Here is a 24,046-nt window from a genome sequence, read left to right as displayed (position 1 = left end):
GGTTCAGATGCATTTCTTGAGCTTGGCTGCCAGAAGTTGTTCTATTCCCTCTTTTCTTTCCACATCACTTCACAAACAGTGATTAACTGTAATGTTCTTTCTTTAAAAAAAAAAGAAGAGGCTGATGAGGCAGGTGTTGTGCCCAAAATCAGGCACACAATGAAAACAAATTAATTGACTTCCAGAGAAACGTAACATGGAAGTAGCATGGTCTCTTAATAGACTAACCAGCTGTGATATTTTTTCTGGGTTCTTACTTAAACAGGTAATATAACCCAGTCTTAAAATACCTATATTTGTTCAGGCTCGGAGTACAATACCCTTTTATATATGTAGTTTCAAACTGCCAAGCTTACTGCTTCTGCTGTTGGGTAATATTTTGCCTTTTGCCTGCAGAGTCTGAACAATGAAAAGTAATCTTGTTTGTACTCTGTGGTACTTTAAATATTCACATAAAATGGTGAGAATGCCTTTATTTTATTTAGAATGTTTCAATTGGGGGAATATTCAGCTTGATAAAGCAAAAGGGGGGCTGGTTCCAGACCTCTCAAGTTGGACACGCTAAAACTCCCTCTTTAAAAGAATTACTCTCTCTGAAATACTTCTCTCTTAAGCTGCCACCATGGCAGTAAGTTAGCAAAGCCCTCTTATTCTCCCCTCCCTAAAAAACTGAACAGGATTTCCACCAAAGTTCTGCTCTAGAGGTAAATTCTTCGTGCCTTTCTGCAGGGATCTGCGTTATTAGGTGTTGGCAGTGATAAATGCAGAATAAGCTGACTGAAGCAAATCCTGCCTGTTGAGAACCTTCCCTGGCGGTTGCCAGCCATGCTTCAGGACATTTAAATATGATGTGTTGTCGTTTCTGAACTGCTGCAGTTTGCAATCCAGTTTGCTAAAAGACCCTGAAATTAGCAAAGTTTTAATTAAGTTGGCGGTAAATTGCTGTTGTTCAAGAGGTACTCTTTGAGCCATCATCGCTTGTTCAGAAGAGAGACAGGAGAGCAGCACACACTCTCCTTAGATTCAGGCATCTGGATTTATACCGCCTCCATGCTGCTGACTGGGTCACTCAACAGCGCTGCTAAAATGCCACGTAAATACAACCGTCTAGCTACATGAAGAAGCATTCATAGTTTTGCTTCCTTGCTTTGTTTTTTAGGACATGATGACCGATACCTGTAACTTTTACCTTCTGTTTGCCGTACTAAAATCTTCCCGAGCACTGATTTTTTCTCTGCAGCATGCTTAGTCTGTTGAGATTTTGTGTGGTTTAAAGGGTTGCGGAGACTTGGAAGGGAAAATCTGCTCAGATACTTGATGGCCTCCCTCTAGTGGTAGTTATTGGGGAATAAAAATAGGGCTGTGATGAAGTAAACCCCAAGGTTAAGTATGTGCATTAACCATTATACGAAGATGAAAGGAAGGACACTTGGGAAGAAGGCTTATGCCATATCAAAATATGACACAGAATTACTGAGTTATTGCCAAAGCTCAGTTACTTTCAGTCATGAAAATGTTTGTCTTGCTACTTCCTTCCCCGCTTTCCATCTCTTCCTCTGTGGCCTTACACATGATGATCTAAGGACACTGGTGGGCCAAAATCTGTGTGTAGAGAGGTTTTTTATTTTTTCGTGTTCTGTTAGTTGGCCAAGTAAGATAAATATGCAAGCCCCCGTTTTTCAGACATGGAAAAGGGCTCCTGTGCCTGAAAGCCTATCTGATTTTTCTAACCACACCCATTGATCTAGTAAAAGATGCCATTTTCTCTTACAAACCTTGTCCTGACAGATATTTAAAGAACAGGTAAGATCTGGGAGTGCAGCATCTTTATTCCATTTCCAGTACTTTTCCGTCAGTTCTCTGCAGTAAATATCAGTATCTTTGACAAAACGGTATCTGTATGTATAGCCAGCAGTTGTGTTCCTGCTTTTAAGATCTTGCTGACCGTGACTCATTACCTTTTTGCTTACCACATGTGCACACTTCTCTTTTAGACACGAGAAGTGCCAGGGATGCATGACTCTCTTTATATTTTTATAGAAAAAGATAGCAATGACAGTGTAGCAAGACAAGAGTTGCGGCTGGAAAACAGCCCATTAGAAGTGCAAAGCTCCTCCAGCTGCAAGAGGAGCTTTGCCCTGGTGTCTCTTTTTGGATCTCTTGCACTTTGGCCTCTGGGTGTTAAGTGGAAGGTGAGATTTGCAGACAGTGTGAGACAAGCTGACCCGAGCTGCATCTACAGAAAATCCTAAAGAAACCGGTCTCATGAGTTTGTGCTTCTAGCACAGCAGAAATTAAGATTGCTGCTGCTATTCTCGTGACCACTTTTATGGATGCTGTAGCCTGGGGTTTTGCTAGCTAAAAATACCAGTTGGGTTCCACCTGAACCTCACTCTGGGACAAGGTTCTCTGCCGATGTCTCAGCTCCAGGCACTCCACAGTCAGAGGGTACGTTCTGAGCTCAAACTTATTTGCAAACATACAGGTGGAGTTAAAAAGCCACTTGAGGTCGCCTGTTCCATATACACAAATGCCTCTCACATAATGGCCTGCCAAAAGACAAAGGAAAACGTCAGAATCAAGGATCCAAATCATTCTTTTTGAGAAGTTTTATGTGCAAAGCCACTATAAATAATCTCCTGCACAACAAACATGCTAAAAGGCCTACTGCACATGCAATGGGAATAAGTATGAATAATGGGATGAAATGAAGAAAGTTACTTCAGAATAAATAATTAGCAAAATAAGGAGATAGATAGCTCAGAAAAGAAGTGTTACTATTTGAGACTTTTTCTCAGACGAGGGTGAAACACAGCAAAGGGGAATTTCCTTCTGTCAGTGACGAGAAACCAATACTTTTACTCATACTAGATTTTCCACTAACTATTTCGGGGTGGTATTGGTGTAATTTCACTGATTTCAATGTAGCTATGCGGATGTGAAACTGCTGTAATTGAAGCTGACTGAAGTTCTCAAAATTTTTCTCCTCAATACAAACAACTATGTTATGGATTAAGAATTCTTGAAATAAAATTTATGTCATTAGTATTTTGGCATTCCCTTTCTCGTCCCAAGTGGATATGTCAGAAGTAGTAGCAGTACGCAATGTACAAACTAGTGACTGAAAAATTAATTGTGCCATACAGAGACTATCTACTGCTAATGTCATGTCATGAAGTAACATGACATAGGAAAACTCAAAGCTCAGCCGTCATCGTCAGCCCACAGCTCCTTGGGTTCCTCGTCAGCTGTAGCTCTGGCAGGCATCGGTGCCCAGCTGAGAGCTGGGATTTGTCCAAGTTCACACAGGACACCTGCCCTGCACGCTGCTGCTGGCTCTAGCGCATCTGCATCCCAGCGTGGGACATACACACAGGTTATTCCCACCCACCTGCAAGAAAATGCCCCCAAGGCCTTCAAGAAAATAGTCAGCTAACTCATGTGAGCCCTAAGCACTACCAAATATCCCCCTTCCCAAGGCTTTATATTCTATAAAATTCCTGATGAAGAAGCAACTGTTCCAGCTTTCTCACTGTTTATGTGGCTACTATCATTCACATATGGACTGTGAAGGAGGTGACTCCTTTTTAATGTCTTCTCTCTGATGAAGTGCTGTCTAAAGACTGTCTCACATTATGATTAGAGGCTGTTTAAGTACAGGAACAACAGTCGAGTGTTTTTCACTATATGAACAGGAAGAAGAAATGGAGAAAAATGTACACATTACCGTGACAACCTCCATGGCTCTCTTCCATATCAATCCACTTCACCGCTTTCAGGTCACCTTCCCATGATGCGTTGGGCATGGATCCTGGGACACCTGCAATTAGATAACAGAAAATCAAACAATTAGTTCTTTTAACAGTTATGTGTTCAGGTTTATGTCCACTCTCTGGGACCTTTCTCCAGAGAACTGGGATGAAATTCTTAGGAATATGCATCAATAGATGTCTGGCTGCTAACCTTGTTGTCAAGTTTCTTCACTGAAAGCAACTTTCATGACATAAACAAGATGTCAGCCCAAGAGACCTAAACATTTCACTTGAGAAATAAAATCCCTCTTTTGCAACAGCCTCAGTATGATACTGCATGCATGTACGATCACTCATGTCATCCTCCCAACTAGCACAGCCTTCCGAGGGCTATTTGAACACTGGGCCACTGACACTTAGTACCTTCACATGAATTTAATGGTAAAACCTTTCTGGTTTGTTTTTTTTTTTTTTTTTTTTTGAGAAAAGAGGCTATCAGAACAAATTCAAACATGGTATAACTGGATGGAGTTTTTGAAACTCAACTATAGCTTATAATGTTATATAATAATATATGTAAGTATAGGCAAATCACAGGACCTATCTAGGAGATAAACTTGTAAGAGGACCTCTCCTCATCAGTAAATGATCCAGTCCTGCTATAACCTAGCAAACATCCATTTTAAGTAATTAAGGGGGAAATGCTGAACATGCAGTGTTTGGTATTTGCTGAAGAGTAAACAGACAATATGTATGCAATGTGTAGGAAACTGCTGTGAGTCAAGGGAATTTCAGTATCGTCAGCACAAGGCAGTAGCTATAACAGACCATCGCCATGGGATGAAGTCTTTGCCTTTAAAAGCAAGAGCTGAACAGGTAGGTACAGCTGGGGAAACCTCCCTGTCTGATCTGTACTGCAGTATCATATTCAATTCAGTGAAAGAAGTTTATTGAAGTACTCCCTAAAACTGACTTCAGAATACAAGAAAAAAAAAAAAACCAAAGATATAAAATCGTAAAAGCTTTCTATGAACTTATCCCTTTCAGCAAATTTTGTCTTTCTTATTGGCTCAATCAGTTGTTGAAGAATAAAACAATGACATGGACTGTGTAACTGCCACCCGATATACAAACCACTTCGCTAAGAAAAGCTGGAAATGCTCCAATTTCTCACTGTAGCACAAACACTTGCATATGACTTGCTTGCTTGCTTGGAAAAAACTAACTGTCGTGGTTTAACCTGGCAGGCAGCCAAATACCACGCAGCTGCTCACTCACTCCCCCCCCTCCACCCCCAGTGGGACAGGGAGAGAATCAGAAGGGTAAGAGTGAGAAAAACTCGTGGGTTGAGATAAAGACAGTTTAACAGAACAGAAAATGGAAAATAATAATAATAATGATAGAATGTACAAAGTGAGTGATGCCCAATGCAATTGCTCACCACCTGTGCTGACCAATAACCAAGTAGCGATCGCTACTTCCTGGATCATGCCTACCATTCATATACTGAGCATGACGTCACATGGTATGGAATACCCTGTTGGCCAGCTGGGCCAGCTGTCCTGGCTGTGCTCCCTCCCAGCGCTTGTTTTTTTTTAAGCTCAATGTCCTTGACTAGCAGGGTACTTAGCAGCAACTGAAAACATCAGTGCGTTATCAACATTCTTCTCATACTAAATCCAAAACACAGCAGTAGGAAGAAATTTAACTCTATCCCAGCCAAAACCAGGACACTAACCATCTTTTATTCTTTCCTGCCCAGCAAGCAATGACCAGTGCTGTCCCTGAGCTATCAAAAGGCAGAACAGGCAACGTGTGGGGAGCCAACGTGCATGCCAGCAGGTACAAAAACACAGACGTTATTTCTTCTTTCCCTAATGAAGCTGAAAGCAAAGGAAAAGACTGACTTGCTCAAATGCAAAGAATTACTGCAGTGTTACCGCTGAGGGGTACCTGGGACTCAAGCTTTTTAACAAATGCAGCATAAGCGCCAGCACTGACTGGTGGCGGTGACCGGGGAGGAGAGGATTTGTACCAACCTGGCTGCTCCCTGCACACCCCGAGCAGTGGGAGGCTGGAGCCGAGGGGTGCTGGGATAAGCTGGGGCACCGCTGCTCCGTGCTCCTCACGCACTGCTGAAGCTCAGCCCCTGTCCCAGAACCCCCCGTAACGGATGGCCCTCTGTGATTTTTGTCAATCTGTTGTACACGCAGGGGGTGGGGAGTCCGATAGCAATAACAATGTTAAGTATTATTGCTATTAATAAATACTAATAGCACCTGATAATAATCTAATCATAGCTGAAGCAAAAGTTAGGCTGTTTTAACAGCTAAACATTTTCAAGTGTTTTTCTTCCAGATTTTTAATAGGGATATTTAAGGCCTGTTATTCCTACTTCCTCCTGTTTTCCTTTTAAAGGAAACAATTACATGAGTGGCAGGGAGGGAACCATGCAGCTTTTTATGAAAACATCTTCATAACTTTTGTATTATTATCCGTCATTTCTACTGACTCTGCATACTGAAACGATGGCAATTTTCCTCGATGTACAATGAGATGAGAACAAGGCCTTTTAGAGCTTGTACAAAATGCATAATAGCACTGGTTTGGAGTTGTGGGACCTGTGCAAAGACAGGGAACCTGAGCCCTTCAGATATGATTTTAACTACAATAGAACAGACATTTTAATCTCTAGTTCTGACCTCTCTCTTTCTTTAAGGCCAATTAGCCCTCTTCCCGATTTTCATAACTTCACTTAAAATGTGTATTTATTTTGCTGGTTAACTATAATCCTAAATGGGGTGATTTGCCAGCAGTTCTGTAAGGCACAGTTTCAGCTGGTGACCGCAGCACACACAAGAAGCCCTTGGTGCTGAAATGGTAGCTGCGAGAGTGTCATCATCCCAACCTTGGAGTTTTCTAAAAATTAAAGGTGAAAGCAAGGTAAGATTTTGTTACAATTTTGTTTTTTTTCTGTTCCCTCCTTGGGTGGCAACAAATACAGTACCTCTACAGTTACCATAACACAACAACTATTTTGCTTGTGAAGGACAAACCAGAACCTAAACGCACTGTTTAATGTCAGGGGGGTTTGGTTTTGGGGTTGGGTTTTTTTGAGAAATTGGATGGGATTAGGTTAAACATCAGGTTTTTTTTCTGTTTGCTTGCTTTGCTCTGTGTTTTTAAGGATGACTTGTTCCTGGTAAGTAAGGATGGTTGTTTGCAAATACTGAGTCATGACTTTTATACCAAATGCAAAAAGACCGTATGATCCAACAACAGAACCACCATAGCACTTTGCCATTACAGAGATATGTGGCAGCTGTAGCCAGAACTTCACAACCTTATTTCTCCCCCTTTGTATATTGAGCCATTATCAAATAAAATAACATGCCAAAAAGTGTGGTTTTGTCCTGGGGAAAATTCAGAAAATATTACCCTTTTGCAGAAAGCATTAACCTAAAGATAAGACTTTATAAAAGTCAAAAAGAGGCAGCGATGGCAAGGGATAAACACTTTAAATGGCCTGGGACGTGCATTATCATCCCAAATTAAAAATCAATTCACAACAGATGGCACTAAATGTGGTGTGCGGAAAGACCTGGAAAATGCTGACACGGTGGGAAAGCAGAAAGATGACGGACAAAACAGGAACGACTCCAGGACATCCACAAAAACACTGGAAGGCACTGCCTTCCAGGATTACAAAACTACTGACTTCACATTATTCACTCGTCTCCCAAATTGAGTAAACCAGGCATTTTTGTAAGTTAATTAAAGAGTGAGGGAAAATGTAGCTCAGCACTGGGAAAAAAATATGGATTTACCACATTGTCCTTTAAATATTTGTTTGAGCAACTGATTTCAGATTCAGAAGCTGTTCTGCGGTCCTGTTCTTATAAGTACGGTTTTCTGAAAAGTGGTGCTGATGTGAAAGTTAATATAAAGTTCAGCATGAGTTGCTCACTCTACTTTTGTCCACCTCTCGTCTCCCGCTCCATCAAAGTTAGCAGAGTTTTGTCCCTGAAAACGAGGAGGGGGGAAGAGCCGCCTCGCGGGCAGCAGTACTAAGCACTGCCCTGGAAATGAGTTTGCCACCACCAGCTCTTAGAAAGAGCCGCCACCAGAACTGCACCACTCAGGTGTGAAGACAGTCACAAGTGACTGGAAAGACAGGCCAGCCCCTCCGATGCCTTTAATTTCATGTCTTCCCTCAGTGGCGGAGGTTTGGAGGCAGGAAAAACACTGCTTCAGAGCCTGGACCTCATCCACAGGACAAAGGAAACACAACCTCCTTCTCTGCTAAGCCCTTCCTGGTTTTTTGCCATTGCAATTCCAGTGAGAGTTGATCTGCAGGCGTTGGCTCCGAGCGGCAGCCCACTCCCTTTCCTCCTTGCATCGCTACCATGTGTTATGAAGACAAACATCCGCAGCTTACACAAAATGAGCCACTGCACTGGCATTTCTGTAACGTGCACATAAACCAACATTGGGCTGGAAATCTTGCAGCATAAAAGGCTGCCTGATTTGCCTTGACCTCCAAGTCCCGTACCTGTGATTCCAGGATCAAACCAACACATAGGTTAAAACCTAGCTGCCACCGGGCTAGTCTTCACCAGTCTCCTGGAGCAGCCTGTGCTTCCTTGTCGGCATCTCTCTCTAGGGAAGGGAACAACTTCTTTACACTTCTGTGCCACCAACTGATCTGAGCTTTTCTCCTGCACTTTATAAGCTGATGCACAGGAGTTTGTACTTCAGAAATCTGCCTGAAATGGTGTACATATCACCCTTGGGAATACTATTCTGCAAGATCTGGTTGAAATCAACCATAACTTTTGCTGGACTTTGGGGCCATGTATTTATGTTTGGGAAACACGCAGGGCTTGGGGCGGGCCACATATAGGTGGGCAAGTGCATACCCTCTCCCGTACAAGTGAAGGCGTGCAGCCCACCAGTGTGTGAGAGGGACCTGGAAATTCACAAACCCCTTTGGTGGCTTTTGGAGAAGCAGGATGGTACAAGGAAGTACACGTGGGACTAGTGAGACAGTATGGCCGAAGAGGGTGGAAGCCAAGTGGATGCCAAGCTACGTCCTTGGATCTTCATGGGGCAGGACAGCTGCTGCTAAGCAGGAAGGCATGTGATGTCCCTAAACCCATCACACTGCAAAGTCCACCACCGCTGGGGACCTCCCCTAGCCACTCATGGGTGCTGTTCCCACCAGAAGACAGCTCAGCCAAGTGGATAAATCTCCAAGACATCAAACTCAAGGAGGTTGAGTACGCCTTCCTCACTCACCACTAGTGCCACCAACATGGGCTGTCACCTGCCTGGGTGTTTCTCCATGTGAAACAATGGGAGTGGCGACAAGCCCACTGGTGGGCACCACCAAGAGCCACATCTGGAAACCATGGAGAGGTGAGCTGTGGTGGCCACCACAAAGAGCAGGCACCATGCAATGGCCAAGTGGTGGCAGGTGCCGGAGTGGCAGGTGCCGGGGTGGAGACCCCCACACCCTCCCCAGGCCTTATGTCCTACCTGGGATCCTGTTGAGCGTCACCCAGAAGTGCTCGTCGGGGCTGTAGGTGTCCTCAGACCAGGCCAGCAGATCGATGGCGCGCTGGTCCTGCAGCATGAACTCCACAAAGGGCCGGGTGACGGCCACATACGCGGAGCCGAAGTAGATGGTCATGTTGTGGGGCGGGGGCGCCTTGCGCAGCCGGGGGGTGACCAGCCCCGAGGCGTTGTGCCCGGCCCCCTCCCTGTGCACATACTTGGTGCGTGCAATGATGTGGGGGGGCGGCAGCACCCCGGGGGTGACGTTCTTCCCCCCGAGGCCCTTCAGCAGCCGGACGATCTCCCGGTTGGTCTTCAAGGGGAAGTCCTGGCCGCAGGTGTTGAGCAGGTAGCGCCAGGGCACGGCCGAGGCCAGCAGGTCTCTCATGCAGTGGAGGTCGGCCCGCAGGCGGGAGGCACCGCCATAGACCACCCGCTCCGCCCGGGAGGCAAGGAAGGCGTTGGGGAAGCAGCCCACCAGGCGCCCCACCGCCTGCCGGAAGGGGGCCGGCGCCTTGGCGTCCACGTGGACGCAGTAGACATTTTGGGGCATGTACACTGCCCTGAAGAGCCGCTCAAAGGTCTCGAACTCCTTGTGCAGGGTCATGATGTAGGCGATGGGGAAGGCAGCCTCCTCGGCTGAGAGGGCGCGGGTGATGTAGCGGCTGCGGGACACATACGTGCTGCAGGGGGCTGCCCCCGGCGCTGGCTGCAGCTGCCTGCCCCTCAGGCGGGAGGCCTGCCCGGCCAGCAGCGTGCCGCACGCCCGCTCCAGCGCCGCGGCCTCTGGGGAGCCCACCACTTGCCGCCCGCCATGCCGCAGCAACATGGCAGTGCCCAGCAGCACCGTGGTGGCCACCAGCAGCCCCACCGCCCGCCGCCACCGCATGGCCCACACCACCAGCCTCGGCCCACCCCTGGCCTGGCCGGCACCTCCCGGGCGGTCCCACGCCAAGAGGACACAAATGCGAGGCTGACCCGTGAAACGCACTGCCGCAAGCCGCCTCCCACGCTTGGGAAGGGCAGCCTCGCCACCGCCCACAGCTGGCCCAGCGCCCCAGGGTGCTCCCCGCGCCTGCCGCTTCCACGGCGCCTTCCCAGACAGAGCCCCCCGTCGGGTGCTGGCAGGGCTGCGGGCAAGGGGACGTGCGCCCCGCAGGCCGGCCCTGTCTTCTGGCGGTAGCCACTGCCCTTGCAATCCTCCTAGCTGCATGAGAAGTCCCGCGCATGGACACAGGGCTTCACTCCCAGGTTCCTCCAATCTATTTTAGTCTCTTCCAGGTTCTCCAACAGTAAATTAGCTTTGTTTGGGGTTTTTTTTCAACTTTTGTCATCTTACAGAACTGCAATAGGGAGAAATCAAGGAATTAAGCTGTCAGTGTTAGGAGGATGGAGAGAAGCTGATGAGCAAATGCGGGTAGGATGGAAACGGTCACCTCTCAACCCTGTACAGCAACAAGAATTTGTCTGACCAGGCTCATAAGACAGCATGCAAGAACGATTTGCACTGAAATCCTGGTTTGTCTGTTTTCTTGTTTGTCCTGTGAGACAAGTTCTCCCACCTGTCCATGGGAGGGAGGTGGCTGGTAAAGATATACGGGAGTCCTCAGAAGAAGAGATTTTCTTTCAAGATGAGATTGAAACAATGGAGGAAAAAAAACACCACCCCTCCTTAAATATATACAAAGACTCAATTTTGTATTTTGCCACCATAAATTTTCATTTCGGTGGGGTATGTGAATGCAAAAATGTGTGTGTGGAGGAGTGAGAGATTAACTAAAATAAACTCAAGATTGTCAAGCTTTAAAGCAGACCTCAGAACCTGGAGAGAAGGAAACAAAACTCAGGAAAAAAAGCAGCTTATTTAAAACTACTTCTTTCAAGACAGCGGTCTGAATTAAGGCAATGCATGCCATCTCCTTGAGCCGTAAGGCTGTTGACAGTCATAAGAGAGCTAAACTGCACCTCCTGTGTTGAATCATCTGGCGGATAATAAGGAAAGTGTCTCAGTTCTAGTGGCTTCATTTGGTGATATGTTTTGAAGGAGGTTTTTCTGAGCTGTTATTGACCCATAAACTAACTCTAGTGTCTTTGGCATGGTTGCGGTCCTGCATCACAGGAGGTGAACTTTACAGGGCTGGTCAGGAAACACCAGCTTCCCGACACGGGAGTAAGCTGGACCTGTGGGGACACGCTGGGTGCCAAGGACAACCAACGGGAGAGACGCTCTGCAGGAACCGCCTGTGCCCACCCCGGCACCAGTTCAGGCATGGTTCTTCCAGCTTCCACCCCAGCTGCCCAGGCAAGCTGCTGGCGGCAGGGTTTGTCTCTCAACACGCGTAACGCAGCTTTAGGTGTGGTCAGATGAATTTGCTCATAGGAGAAAGGAGGGGACAGGTTTAGGTGGCCTGACTGGAGTTCCCCCTTAACAAAAACAAGGGCTGTTGGCAGCTCAGCATCTGGGAACGTCAATAAAAGTCTCTGTTACTGCAGATGGATTGAAATTTAGTTGGTTACATGCATGAGTTGTGACAGACATTACCTGATGCCAGAATTTAGAAAGAAAAAAATTCTTCCTTAAATTACTCTCATCTGATTCTGTTCTTCAAGGGGTTGTGCTATTCGAAGCCTATTACACCAACGTCCGATAGTTGCGAGGATAAAGGAGAATCAAGTGAAGGAACACAAGCCCATTTGTTAGCTGTGGCTTTTCAAAAAGACTTCTTGAAGACCTACCCTTCCTTATCCCATCGTCACTAAGCAGTGTTTTAGTGAGAAGCAAACAATTGGTTGTGAAGCAAAGTATTGCTCCTATTGAAAGCAGTACTTAAATTCCAATGATTGCAGATTGCACAGAGACTAAACCCTATTTTAAGTTATATCTTCTCAGATGAACTATGATATCTGAATGGTGGATAGAGGACAGGGGTAATTTTTCAGGAAATCCTGCCATGAAGAAGCTGTATTTGTGATTGCTGCTACTGTGTTGCAACACCTTCCTTTAAGCAGGTTTTTCAAAAGAGGAAGGTTTTGATGATGAGATTACAACAGCTTTGCGGGCATGAGGCTCAATAACAGTCACAGGAATATCCTTTTTTTTTTTATACCTTATTCCTGTGAGAAGTTCTTGCTCAATCAGGAAGTCTCATTAAAATAATGGAGAACATGAATGAGAGAACAAGGATTAGTTATATGAGTAATGCTGCAGACATAGGTACAAAATACTTCTTTTCTAGAACATGGCTTATTCAACCAGCATCACTGTCTGGAGTCATATTTAAAAGCTTCTGTCTCTCTGTCTGTCTTTGGGTGGGCACTAAGCTAAGGAAAAGGAACAATTTTAACAGGCAGAACAGAACCGCAATGGTGCAAGTTAGTATGATGTATGCGTTGCAGAGAAGATCATTCCAAGAGCCTGTCTACAAACAAGAGTGGGGTGGAGAGGTACCAAAGTAGTTTTGAAAGATTAAGTTGCTGTAGTGAGAAGCTCACTGCAAGCTAAATCGTCTGGAAAAAAACCAGATCTGTTTGTACAAGCAAACAGCCATATAAAAACTTAAAAATAAGGAATTGGCTAACGTGATTGATTAATGTGCTGGCAATACCACTCAGAATTTTCTGGTTGATACTCTTGTATCTCACACCCACATCCAAGGCATGTGAATGAAATGTTCCTTGAGAGCCACCAGCTTTTGTTTGGATGTGAAACTACAGCTTCAGATAAACTGCGGTGAAATTTTAACAAGGACAACTCCCATCTGTCTTGAAAGCATACTAGCTTCACTCACAGCATTACCCACCACATGCCTGCCATTACCTGAGATATACTGTATGCCAACTGTCTTCCTTATTTTTCTGTCTACCATTCAGCTCCCAACTGAGGAGTTGCCATCAGGATGGTGCAGGTATACTTTCAAAGTTTAGGGGTGGTTTAACACTCCACTTGCAAACAAAACTAGCTATCATTTTCATTCCTTCCCAATCATTTGCAAAATGAATGAATATGTTAGCAACCTTAGAATCATAGAATCATTTATGTTGGAAAGGACCTTTAAGATCACCAAGTCCAACTGTTAACCTAGCACTGCCAAGTCCACCACTAAACCATGTCCCTAAGCGTCGCATCTACATGTCTTTTAAATATCTCCAGGGATGGTGATTAAACGACTTCCTTGGGCAGCCTGTTCCAGTGCTTAACAACCCTTTTGGTGAAGAAATTTTTCCTAATATCCAACCTAAGCCTCCCCTGGTGCAACTTGAGGCCATTTCCTCTTGTCCTATCACTTGTTACTTGGCAGAAGAGACCAACACCCACCTTGCTACAACCTCCTTTCAGGTAGTTGTAGAGCGCGATGAGGTCTCCCCTGAGCCTCCTTTTCTCCAGGCTAAACAGCCCCAGTTCCCTCAGCCGCTCCTCATAAGACTTGTGCTCCAGGCCCTTCTCCAGCTTTGTTCCTTTTCTTTGGACACACCTTCATCCTGCTCAGAGAGAGCTGAGGGGACTCTGAGTTTTCGCATTTAGACAGACACAATACACAACTGTGTCAAAAACACTTAAAATTGTGGTAGGCATACACCTGGGTGAATCCTTGAAAAAGCAAACACAAGTTAGAATGCAAAATCATCTTCCATGGATGGGTTCCCAATTTCCATGTCAGATTAGCAGCCAGAGGAGAAAGAACCTCACTCAAAGAGGTTGAGGTTGCTGATGTCCCCAGGTGCCTGTGCTTGACGGGAAGCTGCTGGAGACCCTGTGCTTCTGTGATCTGCCCATTCAGATCAGAGAGTGGTCTGGGTTTGTGGGCTTGCACAGGACACTGTGGGCCACCCCTTCTGGTAATCAACTAGCTCGTGTTCCCACTGATGCAAAAGTTTGTCTAGTTTTGCAGCAGGCAGTGTACCCAATGTCCCTTTCAGACTGGCACAAGAGCAAAAGTGACATGGTGCTCCTTTCCCCCCGCCTGGGACATATGACCCACACCGGTCCCCATTCTGCAGGCTTCTTGCAGAAAGCAGGAATAAAAGTGGTTCTGCCTTGGCACTTTCCCTGCAAACCCCCAGCTTCCCTTATACCAAGTGACTGCCAAGTGCCACTCATGATCTCTGTGGAGGGATGTGCATGACCAAGGCACATCCTAGAGGTGGGACCACACTGTCCGTGGGTGGCCAGGTGAGTTTTGTGCTGGCCAGAATGAGAGCGGGGAAGAGAGGTGCAGTACTGTGGCTAAGAGCTGGCACAGCTGCTAACCACCTTGCGCTCCATGTGAGGACAAACAAACCCAAACTAGTGGCTGTGCTTTCTGCAGTGACAGGAACCAAAGAATTGCTGAACATGGCACCGTTGCTACGTCGTCAGCATTTTTGGGGAGAGACAGGAACCCCATGTTAGGGTCTTTTCATGGAAGCTTAGAAGGGCTGGTCTAGCATGGGAGGATGCGTCTGCAGCCTTGTTGAGTTGCCAGAAGATAACTGGGCAGGGAATGAGTGGGTGATTTCTGTAATAGCCAGTTGCTACACGCAAACTTTCTTTCGCATCTCATAACCTGAGGGAATTGCTAAGGATTTAACAGCTCTTATCATGGGACTGGCAATACTCATTGCATCTCTGCAAAACTGAGACTGATGCCCTGGACAAGTGATCCCCCAGTAGCCTAGTGTGTCCCCACCCTCCCCTGCCATACGTGCATTTGAGCTGGAGACATGGGTAGTGGGGTTGGGGTGAGGTAGAAAAAGCAGTGTGCCTGGATGTGAGTGTTCTATTACAAGGTTTTTTTGTGATATCCAGGATCAAGGATCCTGGATGAGTGCCAGAACCTACAATCTCCTGCACTTACCATAAAGTAAGGAAAGCAACAGGGAAGGGGAACAGTGAAAAACAAATGACAGCTGAACAAAGAAGTTCAGCATGGGAGAAATGGCAAAAGATGGAGAGCAAGGAAAGAATACTGAGGCAGGAAAAATGCTGTAGAGATAAGGAAGGAACAACCAGACTGGTGTGCTGGTGGGAGACAGCAACTGTGGAAGACCAGGCATCGCCTAGCTACTTATGCAACATGAGGCCTTGACGTTTCGGAGTCTTCTACTGGCACATACTAGCCAGTGTGCACTTTAGGACCAGCACTGTGCTTGGCAGTGGTGCAGGCTATTTCCTGATTCAAATCCTTGTGTCCCCCTTAGCTGCTGCACTGCACTAGATGTGTTGCTAATGCACATCTTCTGGTTTGGTTCCATCGGAGAAGGAATACAGCCCTCGTGCACTAAGATCATTATCTGAATAATAAAACTAGTGTGCAGTAGGAGGGAACAGTTGGAGGGAAAGCACTTCAGAAGCACACTTCTGCTCCCAACTAAAACATTAATTGTGTAACCACCATCAGCAAAGCAAACGTGTCTGTGCAAAGCTGGGGTCCAGAGTGCTGTGCTCTGTCTCTGCAGCAATGCAATGCCTTTTGGAGGCACACCGGCTAGTTGCGTGGTGGCAATTCCACAACCATTTCCCTCAGTGACTATGCCACATGAAGCATATTCCTGAAGTTCTTGCTCCTCTTGTTACACAGGCCACTCAGTTGTGCTCATGCAATTTCTGTGGAGCCACACAGTGAACTCTGGGGGCAGAGCATCCTGCTAGGAATAATCCTTCCCCAAAAGCATCAGAGTGCAGCTGCAAAACTCAATTTCTCCTGGTGATAGCTGGGTTTCTTGTTATGCCTAGACTGCTTGTAGTATTTGGCCAGCTTGGATATCGCAATGCAACACTCCATTGTGCCTTTCCAGTGTGCTCTCAGAAGAGTCGTTCCCAAACTTCTCTGCTTCTTCACCCAATTTCTTGAGTCTTGACTGCAATTCACTTCTAAATCCAGCTGTAGCCATGGCCCCAGATGTAGCAACTCCTGCCCCTGGGAACGAAGAGGTCCTTCATATCCGCTAGTGAACAGAGTGAAAGGCACATCAGGGCTGGCTCTGGTCAGAAGCCCTGTGAAGAAGAGGATGCTCTGCCAGCATCTGTTGATGACTAAATAGCTAAGACATCATTTGGTTTTCAGTGGTACAGCATCTCCGTGCATGTTGGTTAAGTTTTGAAGCTAAAGACGGCAACTTAAAACACTGCTGTCGCCATCACAAGGCAGAAGCTGTTGCACATATCCCAGTAAAGCAAGTCACCCTGAGTACAGCTGCCACCCAGAGCAGCTGGACAAGGGAAGGATAAGAAGGGTAAAAGAGACAATGCCTCGGGTGGGTTTCCCAGGCTGCAGTAACAGTTCTACTCTCTTTGTAACAGGGCAGAGAGGACAGGCAGAGGTCAACTTGCCAAGTGGCTGTCAAAAGGCACTGCAGGAAAGGCCTCACATAGTAACAGCAGCGTGGTGAGCCCTCTGGTCTGGATAAAATAGGACCTTCTTGGCATGCCTGAATTTGGGAGAAATTCCCTAAAATGAAACCTGAACAAGAAACTTGGAAAACAGATGCAGGGAAGTAGGAAAGAGACTTGCTTTGCAGGTGCACAAGTGTGTTCAGTCACAGTGTTCAGAGAAGGAATGAAGATAGAGGTTAAAGTGCTTCGGGAGATGAGCCTCTTATCTAAATACATACTTCTGGCCTCTGGAGATTTATTCCCTGTTCCTGAAACACCCTGGCTGTTCATTCCTGTAACTACCAAGCCCCTTCAGTCCTGCCAGCACAGTCATCTATAGGACTATGTAATGAGCCAGGGCAAAGATTGATTGCAAATAAACTCTTTTACATTTTCCAGACTGGTGTTAACCCAGACCATTTAAGACAGAAGAACGATCTGTATAGATGAGCCCAGTGCCAGCAGCACCTAGCAGAAAGATCAAAGTAGAAAACAGAGGCTATTTTTACACGATATTGCAGTAAACTACCTCTGGCACACTAATGACATTTGTTCTTCAGTCTATGGGCTAGTCCTTTTAAAATACTTATTTTGGCTTTGAGGATGACTAATTCACTTGTCAGTTGGAGAGTGCATGGTATAATCTTGAAGATTAAAGCAGACAAAGCTAAGACTTGTTTCATTGTGATCAATGTGAGAGAACTTCCTATAGGTAAAAGCTTTAGCACAAAGACCTGAGCATGTGAGTTTTAGACAGGCAAAGTTTGTAAGAGTAATATAACCCATGGGACTTTAACGTTGAACTTTATTTCTCCATATCCTTATTTCCTAGAAATATGTCTTAAATGCAAGAACAAAAATATGTTCAACTAGCAGTGCTGGATTCCCTAAATACATCTCTTGTCTGTATTGGGATGAAAATTGTACAGAAACTGTTGATACTGATAATACAGAGGTAATGCCTTTAAATATTTCTGCCCTACCCTTCCAAGCTCTGATGTTAGAAAGAGGTGGTGGTGTTGTAGAAGGTGGTTTGAGCCAGGCTCATGGCTCACCATCACTGAAACGGGAAGGTCTGGCTCCTGTTCCTCCTCTCCTTCCCATTTTCCTCTCCTTTTTGCTCACATCTGCATGTTCACCCCCAGCTTTAATTTGTGCTGACTTCAGTGCTGGCCAGATTCTTCACGAAGTCAATTCAATTCACAGACTCAGAAAAAAAGTAGATTGTTTTTCTTCAGATCTAGTGAGTTGAACTGTCAGAGCTCCTGGCACAGGGCTGGTGGGCAGAAGGGAATGGGAAGGGATGAGCAGCAGAAAATTTCCTATTTTGGCAACAATGAGCTTTTAGCCCTCAGCCATCTTGTGCACCCTCACCCTTAGTAAAGAAACGGGGCTGGTGCGGAAGCAACGGTGCAACCATGCTCTGTTATTCTGCAGGTGAGCCAATTCTGAAAAAGCAGTTTAATCCAGTGCATTAGATTGGGAGTCAGGTGTCAGTGCACCAGTGCTGGCTTTGCCCATGGTCTGGTTTAAGACACTGGGAATATAATTTTGCCCCTTTCTGCCTGCTTCTGTGAATGGGAAATAATAGCACTGATCTCCCTTGTAAAGCATGTTGGTGTCTCTGAATGAGAAGTGCTGCTATTACTTCTCCTGACCTTTATTTTCCCACTTGAACAATGTGTAAGTTACTAGTGGACCAACGTATGTGTATGTCAATGTACATGTCGGTATGTACTCTGAGGGATTATCACCTGAGACTGCCTGTATCCCAAGTCATGCATACGCTGTGACCCTATTGCATGACAGTGGGGACAGGATTTTGGCTTGGAAGAAGATTCAGTTGCCCTGAAGGACTCAGTAGCATGGACTGTGGATGCACATCTCTCCCACAGTGGCCAGAACCTGCTTTCTGCTCTACGTGAGCAGAGAGGGGAAAGGTGGCTCAGTGGTTACGCTGCTGGCCTGGGATGTGGCCGCTAACCTGCACTGCAGTGGTGTGTCCTTCTTGTGTGACCCCAGGGAAGTGATTTGGGACCAGTCACTTCAAGCCTACATACTTTGCAAATACTTTCCCTTAATTTCCCCATGGTTCTCTTCCTTATCTGAAAAGTGACTTTCAAGAATTTTCTGTCACACAGGAGTCATGTGGGAGATAAGTGGCCTAAGATAAATACCAAAGATAAGTTAAGACTGTTATTTGAAAATCAACTGAATGGGAATTGAAATTCTCTAGCCTTTAGGGAGCTAAAAAAAAGTCTTGGTCTTCATTGCATGGCTCTGGGTAATACGCATGCTATTTTAAGATTTGAGGACCAGTCAGTCTTTTTTTATCTTTTAGCTGAACTGAGATTATTATGGCTGTCTGAAACTACAGATATCTGTTTGGTTTAGTTCTTTCATGATATGCTGTACATCCAACCTGGTCCTTAAATGATCTCTCCGCTTGCCTGGAGGCCTCCAACAATTTGTTCTAACAGCTGGACCACTGCTTGACACTATTATCTCCGTTTGTATGCATCAAAAGCTAAAAGGAAGTGGCTTGGCCAAACTTGGACCAGAGGTTTTTGTTAGAGCCAGGAACCAAGTCCCAGGCTAACACTCCATGCACCGAGAGGGACTTCTCACCCCAGAGTTGCTCAGAGCTCTGGATCTGGCTCAGGTATGTTCAGATGAGACACTCCATGCTATGCTTACAAGTTAGGATTCAAAATCCTGGACAACAGCTTAGGTATATCTGTCAGAGCTGTGTGGCCCTGAGTATATCTGTCAGAGCTGTGTGGCCACTTTTGTTCACTCTAAAATGATGGCAGGGAATAAAGGAAAAGGAAGGAAACATATCTACTGTGGAAATGTTTCATCTTTTTTTGATTCCTCTTTCAGATGCAAAGAGAACCAGCACAAAAAAATGTTACGCCAATGTGCAACACTGGAAAGCGTACAGTGATGATCATGGACGTAAATAATGAAATACGCAGCCTGTAAGCCACACAGTGCCATACAACAAATGGCAACCGTCTTAAAGTTTCTGATTGTGGAGAACATATCTGGTCCCAGGTTTATTGCTTCTGAGGCAATGGACTACAATAAGATCACAGCAACCGGCTTCCTGGAAAAGTCAGCTAGCTACAAATAAGATATGCTGATGATTATACCATAAATATCTCGATCAGTAATCATTTGTGCATCTTGTGCATGCCAATTGTAAAATATAGTTATCAGAAGAGCAAGCACTATTCTCAGAGAGAGTTATGTGATAATTTGAAAGCAGACTGGCTTTGCCAAATGGACCCATAATCTGCTGCTTAGGTTAAGCTCTGCCTCTCTGTTACTGTTCCTTGTTTTCGTTCCCACAAGTTACAGTAGGGAGAGGGAGAAAGAAAAAAAAAGACAGGAGAAGAAATTTATCCTTGCTTCCATTCCCCATAGCCCTGCTTTGGGCCGCTGTGAAGCTCTAGAGAATCGGGAGCAGTAAAGTCCTAGCAGGTGCTTCTAAAAGCAATGTACATGGGGGAGAAGTCCTGTGCATCTTTCTGACCCTTTCCCAGTTGTATGAAGGAGGTAAAACTAATTGTAAATACATAAGTGAAGATGAAAATACTGGCTCTGATTCTGTTTCTCTGAACAAATCCTTAACCTTGTACAATGGAGTTTAGGTAGTAGTTATGAGTACATGGGTTTTTTGCAGGTGTCACGGGAGAGCTGGTGTGTGTGCATGTGTGTGTGCCCACAGAAAAGCACGTGCAGACTAGAAGCAGATTCGAGCCTGCACTCAGAACTTCTGTCTCTGGAGTAATAGATAGAGAGGGAGGAATTGACTTCTATTTGTGGAAAAATAAAATTCCCCCCAGCAAAATGAACATCTTGTAGAAAACACCTTCAGTACAATGCTTACATACCTTACATATTTTAATCTTTATTCCTTCTCTTTTCTTCGTCTCGATTTTTACAGGTAAAAGGCTTAAATCAGCTGAAATGTCCAAGGATTTCAATTTGAACTTAGATCCCCTGGGCTTCTTCCTGCTCAGATGCAGAACAGTAATGCACATCCTGCACGGCGCAGTCATGTCTCCCTCAGTGGTCAGAAAGAGCAAGTAAACTTATTTGATAGATAAGCCTTTTTTATCAATTACAAGCCGATTAAATTTTTCATCTAGGCTTTGTCAAAATCAGCCTCAGATGTAGGACTCTGTGTGTGTGCGTGCATGTGCGCACCTATCTACAGAAAACAAAAGTGAAGGTGTACTCACCCGGGATCCTGTTGAGCGTCACCCAGAAGTGCTCGTCGGGGCTGTAGGTGTCCTCGGACCATGCCAATAGATCGATGGCGCGCTGGTCCTGCAGCACGAACTCCACAAAGGGCCGGGTGACGGCCACGTACGCGGAGCCGAAGTAGATGGTCATGTTGTGGGGCGGGGGCGCCTTGCGCACAAACGTCCACAGCATGAAAGAAAAGAAAGAGTATAATTGCTCCCTGTGCACATACTTGGTGCGTGCGATGATGTGGGGGGGCGGCAGCACCCCGGGGGTGACGTTCTTCCCCCCGAGGCCCTTCAGCAGCCGGACGATCTCCTGGTTGGTCTTCAAGGGGAAGTCCTGGCCGCAGGTGTTGAGCAGGTAGCGCCAGGGCACGGCCGAGGCCAGCAGGTCTCTCATGCAGTGGAGGTCGGCCCGCAGGCGGGAGGCACCGCCATAGACCACCCGCTCCGCCCGGGAGGCGAGGAAGGCGTTGGGGAAGCAGCCCACCAGGCGCCCCACCGCCTGCCGGAAGGGGACCGGCGCCTTGGCGTCCACGTGGACGCAGTAGACGTTTTGGGGCATGTACACTGCCCTGAAGAGCCGCTCAAAGGTCTCGAACTCCTTGTGCAGGGTCATGATGTAGGCGATGGGGAAGGCAGCCTCCTCGGCTGAGAGGGCGCGGGTGATGTAGTGGTTCTGCGTGATGTACTCCGTGCAACTGGATTCTCTGAATGATGTTTTTAAAGTGTTTTCCTTCAGAAAGGGCGCCTTACCTTCAATAAGTGCTTTACAGGCTTCTGCCAAAGTTGAACTCACCGAGAAATTCAGCCTCTTAAGAGATTTTTCTCCGTGCAGATTAACAGCATAGAAAACAAATGGAAGTGAAGCACTGAGAATCAAGACAGCGAAGAAGCAATATCGGAGTGTATTCATTGCTGCTTAGAGAAAGTCTCACTTGAAATATTGTGAAGAGGTCAGATCAGACACCACAAACAGCTTCTTTTGCTGGCTGCGCTTGCTTCCTGCTGGAGAACGCATGCGTCCGTTTAATGCATAATATGTAGCTGCTGTCCTTACTTTCAATATTAATAGTTTCGTAGTCATTGTTGATGTGGAAGCAGCATAAGCAGCAAACAACTTGCAGACGGAAGCTGCTCCACAGCAACCTGAAGATTAAACAGACACATTGCATAATTACTGCCTTGGCAACGAACAGCCAGCACTACATATTCCACAGTGTCCCTGAATTCAATTTATGAGTATGTTCTTAACTGCTCCCTCTCCACTCTCCCCACACGTATCATATAGCTGTAAAACTTCCTGTGCGTGCACCTTGTGACAGGAAAACCTCATATTTACCTCTTGTATCATTCTATTTTTTCACTTATAGGAACTTTTTTTTGAACCACCCAAGTGTATCAGTCATCGCTGCTTCAGAATTATGAAAGGCTTGTTCAGCGCACCGTGCTACCATGTAAGACCACCAACACTCTCGTATAAGAAGCAGAAGAGTCTTTCCTCCTCTGTGTAGAGTTATATCAGAGCCATCAGGTTTTTGCAGCAATGTTTTCTTCATTTGTAAATTTGAAATCTGCCAAATAGTTTCTGCTAAGTGTCATGGATGAGTTGTGACGAGCTCTGGGCTTACATCCATCGCAAGGAACTGGGTTAGCAAAACCTGCTATTTAAACTACTTAAGCTAACCTTAGGCTTTCTGAGCCTAAATGATGAGACATTCTTCTTTCTAAGAGCCGTGCATGCATTTGGTATAACAACATGATTATGCAATGAGAGCTCCTGGCATGGCTCTGACAAAGTGAAATACTTGGTAACTCCCCTCTTCCAACTCTGAGTCTATTCATGTGGATCTGCTGCCATGAGACAGCACGCTTGGAGCACTTTTTCCAGCATCATGTGGTTTTGCTCCAACATGGAACTGAGGCAATATCAGATGATCTGAGATTACACCAATAAATATTTTGACTGGGCAGTCCAGCGTGCTACAAAAGCAGAAATACCACCACCTACCTTCCACCTCATGCAGACAAGCCACCTCAGGTGCTGGCAGGTCCCTCCCAGAAGCTGCACTTTCCTCCCGAACTGACCCCAATGTCTTCCCACCTGCTCACTGGGCCAGCTGGCTGCAAAACCATTTCTTGCCCTGTGCCATGGTCTTAACATGAGACCTCCATCCAGCTGGAGTTAGGAAAATGTGGAAGGAGGAAAACTGGGGGCAGATGCCAGCATTCCTGCAGGAGCCAGGATTTCCTTGGGGAAGTCTTAGTTGGGGGCAGAAAACACAGGTAGCTTTTCCAAAGTATCAAAGGCTGAGATCCTCCAAGGCATTTAGATGCCTTTGAAACTGTCTGTCCAGATACTTTTAAAACTCTATTTTAGCCACTGTGTAACCTACTATGCAGCTAGGAAGACTTTTAAGAACTTAAAATATATATATTTATATGTGTGTGTGTATTTGTGTATACGGAGACTGTTTTCTTTTAGGTGTTGAAGTTTGCATTACTATTGTGGTCCCCAGCAAACAAGTAAGCTACATGCAGAAAACAAGAGATAGGCCTGCTCATCATAGGAGCAAAATGCAAGATTTAACTTTTCCTTGGTGTGTTTTGCTTTTTTTTTTCTTGCACAGACATTGCTGCAACACCCTTGCAGCAATCCAGACTAACCGTGATCTTTTGGTACTACTAGCCTTCGGGGAAAGAAGGCTGCATGCTCGGTGCTACTTCTTAATCCTAATTCCTCGATTCTCTGGCACGGTTAGTATTTAAAAACCTGAAAACATGCATGCAAATGATTGCTGTGGAAAACCAAGCTTTCAAAACCTTTGGGTTTTTTGGGATTTTTTTAATAGTTCTATCTTGTGCCGATCTTTGTGAAATAAGATCCATGCCATGGGTTATAGGGAGAAATCACAGGGGAGAAAAAAAAAAAAGGGCAGGGAAACAAAGAAATAGAGTACAAATCACATGAGCCACCTCAATGGAAAAACTCTTTCTCAGGTATTGGTGAGTTGTAGATTTTACAGACTCATCTGAAGTTCAGATGCAGGGAGAAACCAAATCTAGATGCAAATTGATGCCATATGATGGCAGATGTCAGTGAAAAGCAGCAAGGTTGCAGGAGACCTCAT

General features: G+C 45.7%; 1 protein-coding gene across 2 annotated transcripts; it reads right to left on the bottom strand.

Moving 5' to 3' along the window:
• Window positions 1-873: 873 nt before the first annotated feature.
• Window positions 874-22,061, bottom strand: GCNT2 (glucosaminyl (N-acetyl) transferase 2 (I blood group)). Of its 2 annotated transcripts, none has more exons than XM_075142679.1 (3): window positions 20,910-22,061; window positions 3,728-3,820; window positions 874-2,549 (listed from the first exon to the last, which is right to left on the bottom strand). In XM_075142679.1, exons 1-3 carry the CDS (start codon window positions 21,829-21,831, stop codon window positions 2,359-2,361), a joined length of 1,206 nt encoding a protein of 401 aa, XP_074998780.1. In that variant the 5' UTR covers window positions 21,832-22,061; the 3' UTR covers window positions 874-2,358. The 2 variants fall into 2 exon arrangements, with proteins under 2 accessions (XP_074998780.1, XP_074998782.1); XM_075142681.1 differs by lacking the exon at window positions 20,910-22,061 and adding an exon at window positions 9,291-10,027.
• Between the last annotated feature and the right edge of the window lie 1,985 nt (window positions 22,062-24,046).

The sequence above is a fragment of the Calonectris borealis genome, chromosome 2 (genome assembly GCF_964195595.1).
Source record: "Calonectris borealis chromosome 2, bCalBor7.hap1.2, whole genome shotgun sequence".
Lineage (NCBI taxonomy): Eukaryota > Metazoa > Chordata > Aves > Procellariiformes > Procellariidae > Calonectris > Calonectris borealis.
This window is presented reverse-complemented; position numbering and strand designations above follow the sequence as displayed.